Source organism: Heliangelus exortis, chromosome 25, assembly GCF_036169615.1.
Source record: "Heliangelus exortis chromosome 25, bHelExo1.hap1, whole genome shotgun sequence".
Lineage (NCBI taxonomy): Eukaryota > Metazoa > Chordata > Aves > Apodiformes > Trochilidae > Heliangelus > Heliangelus exortis.
In genome coordinates this window covers 3,275,136-3,288,713 of record NC_092446.1, presented here as the reverse complement: position 1 = coordinate 3,288,713, position 13,578 = coordinate 3,275,136, and the positions used below count along the sequence as shown (strand labels likewise).

Here is a 13,578-nt window from a genome sequence, read left to right as displayed (position 1 = left end):
AGGCCAAAGGGAGAGCAGGGCTTGCAAAACCTGGCTTTATTTTTACATTTACAACCAAGAACAAGCCCAGGGGATTCGGGGTCCAGCCCTGTGAAGCAGGAATGGGAGGAGGAGCCAGGGCAGGGAGAGGTCCCCAGAGCCACCCCTCCTCCCTCCTACCACCCTCCAGGAAACCCAGCTGCACCCAAAGCTCTCAGCAGGGCTCCAGCTCAGCACTCCCCTGCTTCTACCTCCAAGAGAGCTGGGAGGACCATGCCAACACCTCCCTACCTGGGGGGCTCAGCACCTCCCCCAGCACCCCAAGGAACCAGCACAGGCCCCCAAGCCTGGATAGGTAGAAGGAGGGGGTGTCCCCTTGTGCTGTATCCCCCTCCTCAGGGGCTGAGGGTGGCTGAGTCGTAGCTGTTGATGAAATCCTCCAGCTCCTGGAGGTGATGGATCCTGCCCTGGCGCAGGTTGGCCCTCAGGGCCAGGCCCAGGGCCCCCTCCATGGAGGGCTCCTTGGCCAGCAGCATGGTAGCCACCACAGCTATGGTCAGGCTGAACTGCTGGTACGACTGCAAGGGATGGCACAGGGTCAGCACGGGGCATCCCCCCCACCCCAAAACCTCCCTGTCTGCTCTCAGCAGCACCCTCTGGGCTGGTTTTCCCCCTGAGGTTGTTCCATGAACCCTCCCCACCTCAACAGCCCCTCTAGAGCCCTTCCCACCCACAAGCACCTTCCCCTGCAAGCACCAGGAGGGCTTTTCTCCCCAAAATGCCACATTTAACCCCTGCCACCCAGCATCATTTCTCCCCCTCACGGTTCAGAGGGTTCTCAGGAGAGCCACCCAACCCTGCAGCCTCTTCCAGACCCCCCCCTGTGCCTCATCCAGAGGTTGCCAGGACTCACCAGCTCAATCTCCTCCTTCCTGGCAAGGATGGCAGCTGAACGGAGGTCGGTGCCAGCAGGGAGGGAGGTGGGGAGTGTGGAGCAGAGCCAGGGCCTGCCCCCCACAGCCTGGGCAGAGGAGAAGACAAAAAAAAAAGGGTCAGGCACATGGAAAAAGAGAAGGAATTGGGCAAGGATAGAGCCAAACTGAGGCTGACAGTACCAACTGCCAGAGGAATGGGTGGGGGTGCTGGTTTGGAACCTTTAGAGCTGCCCCTGGACCGCTCCCCAGCCCCACAGCTGCCAAAAGCCCTGCTAAGGAGGTCAGGCAGTAGTTAAGCCCCTCTGCAATGCTCCTGTTGGCTTCCTCCAAGCTCAGATCCTGAGGTTGTTCACGCCCCAGTAGGCTCTCAAGCCTCCAGTTTAGTTTTTTGGCCCTTCTCCCAGCTCTCTCCAGTTCACCAGCGTGGCACTGGGGCTGCCACTGGGGCTGACACGGGTTCTGCCTCTGGACAAAGCAAAAGCTTCAAGCCCAGCCTTAACCCTGCAAACTGGGAGGCCCCAGGGATCCCCTTTTGCTGCTCCTGGGCTGCAGCAGTGCCCTCCCCCCTGCAGGACCCCTCAAGGGTGGGTGCCCTGACCCCATACCAGCTCCTTTTCCCCAGCTCCTGGAGGGTGCTGGGTCCCCAGTGAGGTCTCTGGTGCAGTGCAGACATCAGAACCAGCCTGGCTGGGCTCCACCTTGGGCTCTGCAGCAGCTTCTGGTGGGACCTGAGACTTTTTGGACAGCTGAAGATCACCCAGAAGCTGTGGGAGAGAAAGTGGCTGGGGTGGAAGGCTGGAACTGGGGAGGTGTCAGTGCTCCCAGCACCCCCCTGCTGGGTTCTGGGTTCTCAGCCCTGGAGCTGCCCAACAAGCACTGGGACCCACCTGGTGCTGGGCAGCTTCTGCCTCAGCATCTCCAGCTCCACTCTGCAGCTGCTGCTGTCCCTGGGAAGGCAGACACAGCTCCACAGCCACCCCTCTGGACACCACACAGCCCCCCTCAGCAGGCTCTGGAGTGGTTGTTGGAACATCTGGATGGGACTCAGCACCTGCCCCAGCCTTGGGGACACTTTGGCTGCATGGCTCTACCTGCAGAGGGATGGCAGAACCCACAGTGAGGCTCAGCAATGCAGCCCAGGAGAGGGGAAAAAAACCCAAGAGGTTTGTAAAGGGGGCTGCATGATCCCCCCACCCCCCAGGGCCTGGCCTTTAGGAGATTCATCAGCTCAGACCTCAGGGTGCTCCCCCAGCCTGGCAGAGCTCTCCTCTGGGGGTGCTGGCTCTGAAGCAGAGGGACTCTGGGTGTCCTCAGGTTCCTTCCCAGCTCCTGGCTTGACCTGGGGACATGCCATGGCGTGAGAGAAGAGCTGAAGGATGGGACAGACGGGGTGCTAAAACCCAAAAGAAAACCAGGAGGCTCTGAAGCCCCAGAGAAGAGTCAGGAAACCATCCGTGCCTTGCTAAGAGACAATGAAAAGGCTGGGTAAAAAGAGAAGAGTGAAAAAGCTGAGTGAGAGAGAATGGAGGGGCTACACTGGCCCAAGAGACCCCCAGGATGGGCACCTCCAGGGATGCAGCACCCCTGCAGCAGGATGCTCTCCTACCAGTGTTGCTCCTGCTCCCTGCTCTGGCTCTGCAGCCTCTGTTGCAGCCTTGGAATCAGAGTTTGGGCTCTTCTGAGGGGTGTCAGCTGCTCTGGGGGGCTCTGGGACCTTCTTCCTCACCGAGTCCTGGGAGAAACCACACTGGTTAGGAGCACGGGGGAACCAGGTGGGGCTCAGCCCCTGCACACTCGGGTCACTGCTGGGGACAAAAAGCCACAACCTGAGCTGTCGTCTTCCTTCTCTGTGCACCATTTTTGGGAGCATGGTGGGGAGGAGCAGGGTGCTCTGGATCTTCTTTAATCCTTGCCTGGCTGGGCCCAGAGGAGGGAGGAGGGGGCTTGGAGGGCGGCCGATTCCCTGCCAAGGGAGAAACACGCTGGGAACGACTGGGAATGACTGGGAATGACTCCTTGTTCTGCTTCAGGAGGGTTCTGCTGGGCCCCCTGGAAGTCCCAGGCAGCTGGTACAGGGTCAGGCACAAACCTCTGGAGGGCCAGGGAATCCGTGGCACCAGGATTACGTTCCGGGGGCCGCTGCGGAGGCGCTGCCAGCGTCTGCCCCTCGGGCCGTGGTAGCGCCAGGATGGGCCCTTCTGGAAGCCACCTCTGTCCCTGCAGGGACAAAAGCCCCCAGGAGGGGGGGGATTTAGGCTGGGAGGGGGCCCTAGTGCAAACCTCCCCACCCTAATTCCCTCCTCCCCCTGAGCAGAGCCACCTCCAAGCCTGCAGCACCCCTTGGGGAGCAGAGCTCAGCACCCCAGAGCTGACCTGACCCCCCAACACCCACCCTGTGCCCCCCACTCAGCACAGGCACCCACCTGGGGAGGTTGGGAGGGGGGGGGAGAGGGTGCTCCTCCTCCCTGGGGAATTCACACCAGTCCACCCAGTCAGGGTGGGGCAGCATTGGTTTCTGCAGGGAAGGAAGGGGGGGGTTGAGACACAGAGCAAGACAGGGTGTCCAGACACTGAACTGTGTCCAGTTCTGGGCCCCTCAGCTCAGGAAGGAGATTGAGGTGCTGGAGCAGGTCCAGAGAAGAGCAAGGAGGCTGGGAAGGGATCCAGCACAAGTCCTGTGAGGAAGGGCTGAGGGAGCTGGGGGTGTTGAGGCTGGAGAAGAGGAGGCTCAGGGGAGACCTCATCACTCTCTCCAACTCCCTGAAAGGAGGTTGGAGCCAGGGGGGGGTTGGGCTCTTTTCCCAGGCAACTCTCAGCAAGACAAGAGGGCACAAGAGGTCTCAAGTTGTGCCAGGGGAGGTTTAGGTTGGACATTAGAAAGAATTTCTTTCTGGAGAGGGTGCTCAGCCATTGGAATGGGCTGCCCAGGGAAGGGGTGGATTCTCCATCCCTGGAGATATTTCAAAAGAGCCTGGATGTGGCACTCAGTGCCATGGGCTGGGAACCACGGGGGGAGTGGAGCAAGGGTTGGACTTGATGAGCTCTGAGGTCCCTTCCAACCCAGCCAGTTCTAGGATTCTGTGATTCTAGGGGGATGCTGCCACTGCAGAGCAGAAACCTGTCCCTCTCTGCTGTCCTTGTCACCAGGGCTGCTACACTTCACCCACTCCTTGCCCTTGGTGGTCTCTGCCAGCCCCCCTGGCCCACCACCCCCCTTCACAGGGTGCCAGCCCTCTCCAAAGCAGCCCTCAGGTCCTTGGATGTTTTCCCTATCATCCCAAGGTGGGGGACAGTTGTGGGGTGCCTGTGTCTCCTCCTCCTCATCCCCACAGAATAAATCAGAGCCAAGGAGGGGTCTGGTTCTGAGGTTCTGGGTTCTGAGGGACCAGACTGCAATGCCAAGTTGCTCTTGGTGAGGCTGATGGCCCCCTGCAGGTAGCCACAAGGTTGCCAACCCCACACCCCCCCACCCACCCACCTCCCCCACTCACCATGTGCCAGTCCTCAGGTCCTTGGATGTCTTCTTGGTCATCCCAAGGTGGGGGACAGTCATGGGGTGCCCATCTCATCTCCTCCTCCTCCTCTTCCTCCCCATAGAAGTTTTCAGGGCCAGGGAAGGGTCTGGGTTCCCAGGGACTGGGCTGCAACAGCAAATCCCCCCCAGCAGGGCCAGCAGCTCCCTGGGGTGTTGTGGTTCTGCTGCCATCCAGCAGCTCCTGGAGGTTTCCCCACCCCAGAGGTGTTGTGAGCCCTGACAGCACCATCTCCCCTCCCTGCTGGCCCCAATCCCAGCCCCTGCCCCCTTACCAGGCACCATCCACCCCTCCCTCTCCTCTGCTGGTGCTGCCAGGGGGGTTCTGGAGCGTGGAGCAACGGGGGTCGAGCTTGCCATGGACCAGGCTGTGGAGAGGGGACAGGGACAGAAAAACAGGATGAGCCCCTTCCCCCAGCTGGATGCTGAGCCAGGACCCCATCCATCCCAGCTGAGGTCCCAAAAGATTCCCAGTTTCTCCCTGTGCCCCAGCAATGCTCTCCTGGCTCCTCCACACCTCGGGTGATGGAGCAGGGAGCACCCACCCTTACTCACCCCACCAAGCTCCTCTGCACCCAGCTGTGGGGCAGCAGGAGGGTTGGGAAGGCACCTACCTCCCTGGGGAAACCCCTCCTGCTGCCCCACGGGGAGAACATTGGTGAACCAAGAGCTTGTCCTGGAGCTGGTCCCAGAAAGGAGGAGGAGGTCCCAAAAAGGAGGAGGTCCCAAAAAGGAGGAGGTCCCAAAAAGGAGGAGGAGGTCAGCACCCAGCTGGGAAGGGAAGAGGGGGAGGGTGAGCAGGTCCCACCCCCCAGGACATCACTGCCAGCTCGGGGACAGCTCCCAGCCAGGTGCCACCCAGCTCTGGGTCACCTCCAGAGACACCCCCAGTGAGGAGATGGGGGAGCTGGGGGACACTGGGACCTGCTTCCCATCCCAGGAGGGGACACTAGGACCTGGCTGATCCTTTTAGCACGGGGCACCCTCCCAAAAGGAAAAAAAAGGCCACTTTTGTCCCCAGGCTGAGCTTTTACCTGGCAGCTCAGTCCCTTGTGGCACTGCAAAGCAGTTTCCCAGTCCAGAGGGAGTCGTGGGACCAAGAAACCCCCCAGGACAGGTGAAGCCACCCAAAAGGAAGCAGTCTTTGAGAAATAAGGAGTTAAAACATAAAATGCAAGGCACTATAAGAAAGCTCAGCATTAGGAAAATACGGAGGTAATAAATTGTCTGAGAGAACAGGACAGGTTGACAGAAAAGAACACTAAAACCATAAAATAACATAAAATTTGGCATCAGTAGCCTCAGAAGTTTTAGGATGAGCCAAGGTCACTAAGACCCTGCCAGGTATACCAGGGAACTACCCAAATTAGGAGAAGTTTAAGAAAAGTTCAAAAGTTTAACCCGAGGAAGCCTAACAAGACGACCCCCCCCACCCTGATGAAGGCACCAGAACTCCCACCAGACGACTCCCCAAAATGGAGGACTCCCCCTATGTGTGAACATGCACGTAAAGGTGATGTGACCTACACTGAGACTTGTACAAAAGAGCTGCACTAATTGTTAACCGGGGGATGTGACCTGGAGAGTTCCCCAACGCGTTGCTAATAAACACCTCCTGCTTGTGGACTTGAAACTCAGTCCCTGAGCAGCTTCTGTTTTGCCTTTTGGGGCAGATTTGATATCAAAAGCACCCACGTTAAAGGGGGATCTTGCACCCCCAGAGCTCAGAGCACCCACATTAGGGGGATCTTGCACCCCCAGAGCTCAGAGCACCCGTGCAAGGGGGAAGAGGAGGGGTCTGGAGAGCTTGGTGGCCCTGTCAGGACAGGGCTCAGGGCTCAGGGCCACCACACCACACCACACACCACACCACACCACACCACACCACAGCACACCACACACCACATCACACCACAGCACACCACATCACACCACAGCACACCACAGCACACCACAGCACACCACACACCACATCACACCACATCACACCACATCACACACCACACCACACCACACCACACCACACCACACACCACACACCACACCACAGCACACCACACACCACACACCACACACCACACACCACACACCACACACCACACACCACACACCACACACCACACCACACACCACACCACACACCACAGCACAGCACACCACACACCACACCACACACCACACCACACCACACACCACACACCACACCACAGCACACCACACACCACACACCACACACCACACCACTCCACACCGCACACCACACCACATCACACCACACCACATCACACCACACACCACACCACACATCACATCACACCACAGCACATCACACACACCACACACCACATCACACCACACACCACAGCACACCACACACCACAGCACACCACACACCACAGCACACCACACACCACAGCACACCACAGCACACACCACACACCACACAGCACACCACAGCACACCACACTCACTTTTCCTGGTGCTGGGGAGGCTGCAGGGTGCTGGGGCTCTGCTCTCCAGGGTGGTTTCTGCAGCTCCAGCACATCTCCTCCAGGCACCTACAGCCTCTCCTCCTCCCTGTTCTCCTGCATTCCTGGAGGGATCAGGACTCCTGAGGGCTCCTGGGTGAGAACCAGAGAAAGAAAAGGTTTGAAAGAAAGGAGGGGAGGGAGGGATCCCCACTTTTTTTCAGAGCAGCCAGAAAAAAAAAAAAAAAAAAGGAGAAGCAGCTTAGGAAAAGGGAAAAGGGCAAGTCAGAAAGCAAGGAAATGGGGGAGATGGGGGTAAAAAGAAAATTTAAATAATAAAATATGCATAATTAAATATAAAATATGATAATAAATTTAACAATAATAAATTTAATAACAGTGATTTTAATAATATTTAATATTTGTTATTTAATTTCATTTAATATTTTAATTTTATTTAATATTTTAATATTTAATAAATTTAATAGTAAAAGAGCTAGTAAAATAAAATATATAATGAAATAAATATATATTTTAGAATATATAAATAATAAAATATATTAAATATATAATAAAGTAGTAAAATAATAATAAAATAAATACAATAAATAAAATAAATTATAATAAAATAGTAAAATAATAAAATAAATATAATAAATAAATTATAATAAAATAGTAAAATAATAAAATAAATATAAATAAAATAAATAAATTATAATAAAATAGTAAAATGATAAAATAAATATAAATAAAATAAATAAATTATAATAAAATAGTAAAATGATAATAAAATAAATACAATAAATAAAATAAATTATAATAAAATAGTAAAATAATAATAAAATAAATATAATAAATAAATAAATTATAATAAAATAGTAAAATAATAATAAAATAAGTATAATAAATAAAATAAATAAATTATAATAAAATAGTAAAATAATAAAATAAATATAATAAATAAAATAAATTATAATAAAATAGTAAAATAGTAATAAAATAAATATACTAAATAACATAAATAAATAATAATAAAATAAATATAATGCAATAAAATATAAAAAATAATAATGCTAAGGGGAGTTAAGTTGCATCACAGCACCAGCACATTCTCAGGGTGGCAAAATCTGTCTCTTGCAGCTCTTCTCAACCTCTTTTCCACTTCTTCTGCACCACTTCCACTCCTCAGCACCCTCCAGATGTGCAGCTGCAGTTTCCAGGATGAGACCCATCCTTATCCTGACTTTTCTGACCATCTGCATCCTGACAGGGGCTGGGAATTCTGATAAGGAGCTGATTCCCAACCTCTGCTGCTTTGCCAGAGGGGCAGAGTCAGCACAAAGCACACAGGAAACCCCCCAGAGGTGTTAATTTGGGTTTTCTGGGGTTTTTTCCACTGAAAGGGAAGGAGGAGAGAACTAAAATGCTCCCCAAACCCAACAGCTGGGACTCAGGAAGCTCCAGCACCAATTCCCACTTCAGAACCATCCTGGGGAGCCCCAGCTGCAGGGAGGATCCAGAAAATCCCCCCCATCCCAGTTTCCTCCCAGTTGCCCCACTGGGAACCCTCCCAGTGTGTCCACTCTCGGGTGAGGTCTCTGAAGTTGGGTGGAAGAGGCTCCCAGGTTCCAAAATACCAAATTTCAGCAAGTCAGAGGGATTTAAAAATTATTATTTTTTTTTTTTTTTAGTTACCTCCCCCCTGAGGAACCAAGAACAGGGCCCAGGACATCACTGGGTTCCCTAAAATATCTGCATCAGCTTAAAGAGCTTCCCTAAAATATCTTCTCTGGACATTTTATCAGCCTAAAAAGGTGGGTTTTGGGTTTTTTTTCCTTTTTTTTTTTTCTTAAAGGCCAGCTGCAGAAAATCCTTGGCCACTCCAAACAAACAGAGAGATGATTATAAAATAAAACCCCAGCAGGATTCTTGATAAGAAAATCCAAGATTCCAGGGTTTATCTGGAGGTCAGTGTGAGCTTGGAGCTGATTATCCAAGGCCCAGCACATTCTCTCCTGCAGGAACATGGAATTTTGCAGGAATGTGAGAGGAGATAAGGGAGAGGAGGGAGAGCAAAGGAAGAGATAAAAGGGAAAGCCCCAAATCTGGAGGAAAAAATCCTTCAAAGGTGCCACTGGGGGGGAGCTGGAGGCTTCTGGCCCCTGCAGCCAGCTGGGTGGTTAATTGTAGTGGCCAAATTATTAATTAGTTAATTAATTAGCCAGCTGGGTGGATCCAGGAGCTCTTTGGGATTGGAAAAAAAAAACAAAAAACAAAACCAAACCAAAACAAAAAAACCACAAAAAAAACACCAAAAAAAAAAAAAAAAAAAACCAAAAAAACCAAAAACCAAAACCAAAAAACCCCCCCAAAAATAAAAAAACCCACAAAATAACAAAAAAAAAACCCCCAAAAAAACCAAACAAAAAAACCCAAACCAAACCAAAACAAAAAAAAAAAAGCCAAGGGGCACATCAGAGCCTGGGGGGGGTGACCTGGGGGTCCCCAAGGAGCAGCAGGAGGTGGGATAGGAAGAGGAGGGACAGGAAAACTCTGCCAGAAATCCTGGGAGGAAAACAGAGAGAGAGCTGAAATCTTCATCTGAAGCTCTGACTGCACCCCCAGCCCTGCACCCACTGCTCCTGGAACAGGAACCTGGCAAGAAGCCCTCCCAGAGCAGGGGGGGCTGCAGAGGGCACCCCAAAACCTCCCAAGTGAGAGGCTGAGGGAGCTGGGGGTGCTGAGCCTGGGGAAGAGGAGGCTCAGGGCTCCTCCAGGTGCCTGAAGGGGCTCCAGGAAAACTGGGCAAGGGGTCTGGAGTGAGAGGATGGGGACAAAGGTTGAAGGGAGAGGAGATTGAGGGTGGGTGTGAGGAAAAAGTTCTGGGCCCCTCAGCTCAGGAAGGAGATTCATAGAATCATAGAATTAGCTGGGTTGGAAGGGACCTCAGAGATCATCAAGTCCAATAATAATCCCCAAAGGGATGAGGTTCAACACAACAACCCCATGGGGAGCTCCAGGCTGGGCACAGAGTGGCAGAAAGGGAGCTGGGAGTCTGGATTGCCAGGAAGCTGAAGAGGAGGCAGCAGTGTGCCCAGGTGGCCAAGAAGGCCAATGGCATCCTGGGCTGGCTCAGGAACAGCGTGGCCAGCAGGTCCAGGGAAGGGATTCTGCCCCTGTGCTCAGCCCTGGGGAGGCCACAGCTTGAGTCCTGTGTCCAGTTCTGGGCCCCTCAGCTCAGGAAGGAGATTGAGGTGCTGGAGCAGGTCCAGAGAAGAGCAAGGAGGCTGGGAAGGGATCCAGCACAAGTCCTGTGAGGAAGGGCTGAGGGAGCTGGGGGTGTTGAGGCTGGAGAAGAGGAGGCTCAGGGGAGACCTCATCACTCTCTCCAACTCCCTGAAAGGAGGTTGGAGCCAGGGGGGGTTGGGCAGATATCCGTGGGACAAGAGGGCATGGACTAAAGAATTTTTTCCTAATATCCAACCCAAACCTCCCCTGGCAGAGCTGAAGCTCTGCCAGGGGAGGTTTGGGTTGGATATTAGGAAAGAATTCTTTGCAGAGAGGGTGCTCAGGCATTGGAATGGGCTGCCCAGGGAAGGGGTGGATTCCCCATCCCTGGAGATATTTCCAAAGAGCCTGGATGTGGCACTCAGTGCCATGGGCTGGGAACCACGGGGGGAGTGGAGCAAGGGTTGGACTTGAGGAGCTCTGAGGTCCCTTCCAACCCAGCCAGTTCTAGGATTCTGTGATTCCAATGGCCCAGGGTGCCCAGGGAGGGGGTTGAGGCCTCAGCCCTGGAGATTTTCTGGGGAATATCTGGAGATTTTCAAGGTGAGGCTTGAGGAGGAACAACCTGACCCAGGTGAGGCTGTGTCTGCAGTTTGGGTGACCTTGAGAAGTCCCTTCCAACCCCAAATATCTCCTGATTCTGAGGTTCTGAAGCTCTGCTCTGGCTGCTCTAACTCCAGCAGCTCCCAGTCCCACCAGCTCCTTTTTTTTTGTTTGTTTGTTTTTTGTGTTTCCAGCCCCAAGAGCTGGGGTCCAGCTGCCCCCCCCTCTCCCAGTGCCCCCCAGGGTTGTCACCTGGTGTCCCAGGAGGGGCAGGGTGACAGCCACAAAGCCAGTGAGATGAATTCCAGGGTGCTGAGAGAGGTGCTGGGTGCCCCTCCCTGAGCTTGGGTGAAGGGCTGGGTGATGCTCCTGAAGTGGGCACCTCCCAGGTTGGGAATTTTTGGGTTTTTTTGGGTTGGTTTCCCCTCGAAATGTTGCAGAAGTTTGAGAGGAGGGAGGGCAGGGAGAAGGGAGAGAGATCCATGGAAGTGAAAGATCCATGGGAAAAGCAGAATTTGGGAATAAGGGACAGAGGAGACAGGAGGGAGGTTTCAAAAATGGCACTGCCACCCCCCCCCTGTCCTGCCCATGGGTCCCCCCAGCCCTGGGGGTGCAAAGGGGAGGGTGGGGGGGTGTAAAGAGGGGGTCAGGGGGTGCAGAGAGGGTTTGGGGGAGAGAAGGGGGGGTAACGGGGTGTAAAGAGGGTTCGGGGGGGGGAATAGGGGGGGCTGAGGGGGTGCAAAGGGGAGTTGGGGGGTGCAAAAGGGGCAGTTTGGAGGTGCAGAGGGGAGGTTGGGTGCAAAAGGGGGGGCGGGGGGTGCCAAGGAAGGGGTGGGGGGTGATAAGGGAGGGGTCAGGGGGTGCAAAGGGGGGTCGGGGAGTGCACAGGGAGGGTCGGGGGGATGCAAAGGGGGGGTCGGAGGGTGGTAAGGGGGGGGTCGGGGGGTGCAAAGGAGGGGTCAGGGTTGATAAGGGGGGGTTAGGGGGTGCAAAGGGGGCTTGGGGAGTGCACAGGGAGGGTTGAGGGGTGCAAAGGGGGGTCAGGGATGATAAGGTGGGGGTCGGGGGGTGCAAAATGGGGGGTCGGGGGTGATAAGGGGGGCGCAAAGGGGGCTCGGGGAGTGCACAGGGAAGGTTGGGGGGTGCAAAGCGGGGGTCAGGGGGTGCAAAGGAGGGGTGAGGGGTGATAAGGGGGGGTCAGGGGGTGCAAAGGGTGCTCGGGGAGTGCACAGGGAGGGTTGGGGGGTGCAAAGGGGGGGTCAGGTGTGATAAGGGGAGGTTTCCGCATGGGCGGGCGGTGGGTCTGGGGGCTGCAGTGGTGTCAGTCAGTCACTCACCCCCCTTCTCCCCCTTCCCGCAGTTTTCACCTCCCGGGGCCGCTCCCCTCTCGGACCTTCCCGCCGCCTCCTCCACCGCCTCTGGCGCCCTGCGGCGCGCCGGCAGTGACGTCATCAGCAGGCGGCGGCGAGGAGAGGCCCGAGCGGGCGGGATGGCGGCAGCGGGACCGGGACCGGGACCGGGACCGGGACCGGGAGGTTCGGCGGCCGCTCCGCAGGGACTCCGCGGGTGGCTGCGGAGCGCGTTCCGCTTCGCCACAGACCGGAACGACTTCCGCAGGTCGGGACCGAGAGGCTGGGACCGGGAGCGGTACCGGAACCGGGGTTCGGGCGGGAGCTGAGCGGGATCCGGGGTTTTTCTCTTTCAGGAACCTCCTGGTGAACTTGGGGCTCTTCGCCGCCGGAGTTTGGGTCGCCCGGAACCTGACGGACATCGACCTGATGGCCCCGCAGCCCGTCCCGTAGCGGCGGTGGGTGCGGGGCGGGGGGTGCGGGGCCTGCGGGAGCTGCTGAGCTTGGCTTGAAAATTCCTCTCGAAAATTCCTCTCCCAAAATTTCTCTCCCAAAATTCGTCTCCCCAAATTCCTCTCCCAAAATCTCCTCTCCCAAATCTTCTCTCCCAAGATTCCTGTCCCAAAATTCCTGTCCCAAAACTCTTCTCCCAAAATCTCCTCTCCCAAAATTCCTCTCCCAAAATCTCCTCTCCCAAAATTTTTCTCCCCTCCCAAAACTCCTCTCCCAAAATCTCCTCTCCCAAAACTCTTCTCCCAAAACTCTTCTCCCAAAACTCTTCTCCCAAAACTCTTCTCCCAAAACTCTTCTCCCAAAATCTCTCCCAAAACTCTTCTCCCAAAATCTCTCCCAAAATCTCTCCCAAAATTTTTCTCCCAAATCTCCTCTCCCAAAATTTTTCTCCCAAAATTTTTCTCCCAAAATTTTTCTCCCAAAATTTTTCTCCCAAAATTTTTCTCCCAAAATTCCTCTCCCAAAATCTCCTCTCCCAAAACTTCTCCCAAACTCCCCTCCCAGGTCCCTGATGCCAGGGATGGGGCAGCCACAGCTTCTGGGAGCACCCAGGGGCTCAGCACCCTCTCCCCAAAGAATTTCCTCCCCATTTAAATCTCCTTTTTCATCTCCAAACCCTTCCCCTTTGCCCCTCTGTCCTTTTGTAAAAAAAAAATAAATCCCTCCCCAGCTTTTCCTCCACCCCTTGCAGGTTCCAGGTGAAAACCTCATCTAATTCTGCTTAATTACTGCCCTAGGAAAGAAGCAGCAGAGGAGAGGAGCTCACAGGATGTTCTGTTCTGCTGGAAGCTGGGGCAAGGAGGGGGAAAGTTTTGAAGTGGGAGGGAGAATTTCTGTTCAATTAATTCTTCCTGGCACAATGGGAATAATTTTCCCAAGGATGTGAAGCTGCTGGTGTGGGGTTTTCTTTTCCCCCTCTCCCTGTCTGAGATGTTTATTAAAGTGTGTGGAATAATGACAGAACCCCCTGG

The 13,578-nt window shown here is 54.3% G+C and overlaps 2 protein-coding genes across 2 annotated transcripts; one reads left to right on the top strand and one right to left on the bottom strand.

The window, feature by feature from the left end:
• Positions 1-21: 21 nt before the first annotated feature.
• Positions 22-12,155, bottom strand: LOC139807479 (basic salivary proline-rich protein 1-like). The gene is made up of 14 exons (XM_071768506.1): positions 12,083-12,155; positions 6,918-7,067; positions 5,061-5,217; positions 4,722-4,814; positions 4,406-4,555; positions 3,338-3,429; positions 3,004-3,131; positions 2,741-2,877; positions 2,521-2,646; positions 2,149-2,253; positions 1,802-2,005; positions 1,520-1,678; positions 893-1,000; positions 22-557 (listed from the first exon to the last, which is right to left on the bottom strand). The coding sequence occupies exons 2-14, from the start codon at positions 6,989-6,991 to the stop codon at positions 375-377; spliced, it is 1,716 nt and encodes a 571-aa protein (XP_071624607.1). The 5' UTR covers positions 6,992-7,067; positions 12,083-12,155; the 3' UTR covers positions 22-374.
• Positions 12,156-12,196: 41 nt separating this feature from the next.
• Positions 12,197-13,570, top strand: TOMM6 (translocase of outer mitochondrial membrane 6). Its single transcript, XM_071768516.1, has 3 exons — positions 12,197-12,362; positions 12,451-12,552; positions 13,345-13,570. Exons 1-2 carry the CDS (start codon positions 12,235-12,237, stop codon positions 12,545-12,547), a joined length of 225 nt encoding a protein of 74 aa, XP_071624617.1. The 5' UTR covers positions 12,197-12,234; the 3' UTR covers positions 12,548-12,552; positions 13,345-13,570.
• The last annotated feature ends 8 nt before the right edge of the window (positions 13,571-13,578 follow it).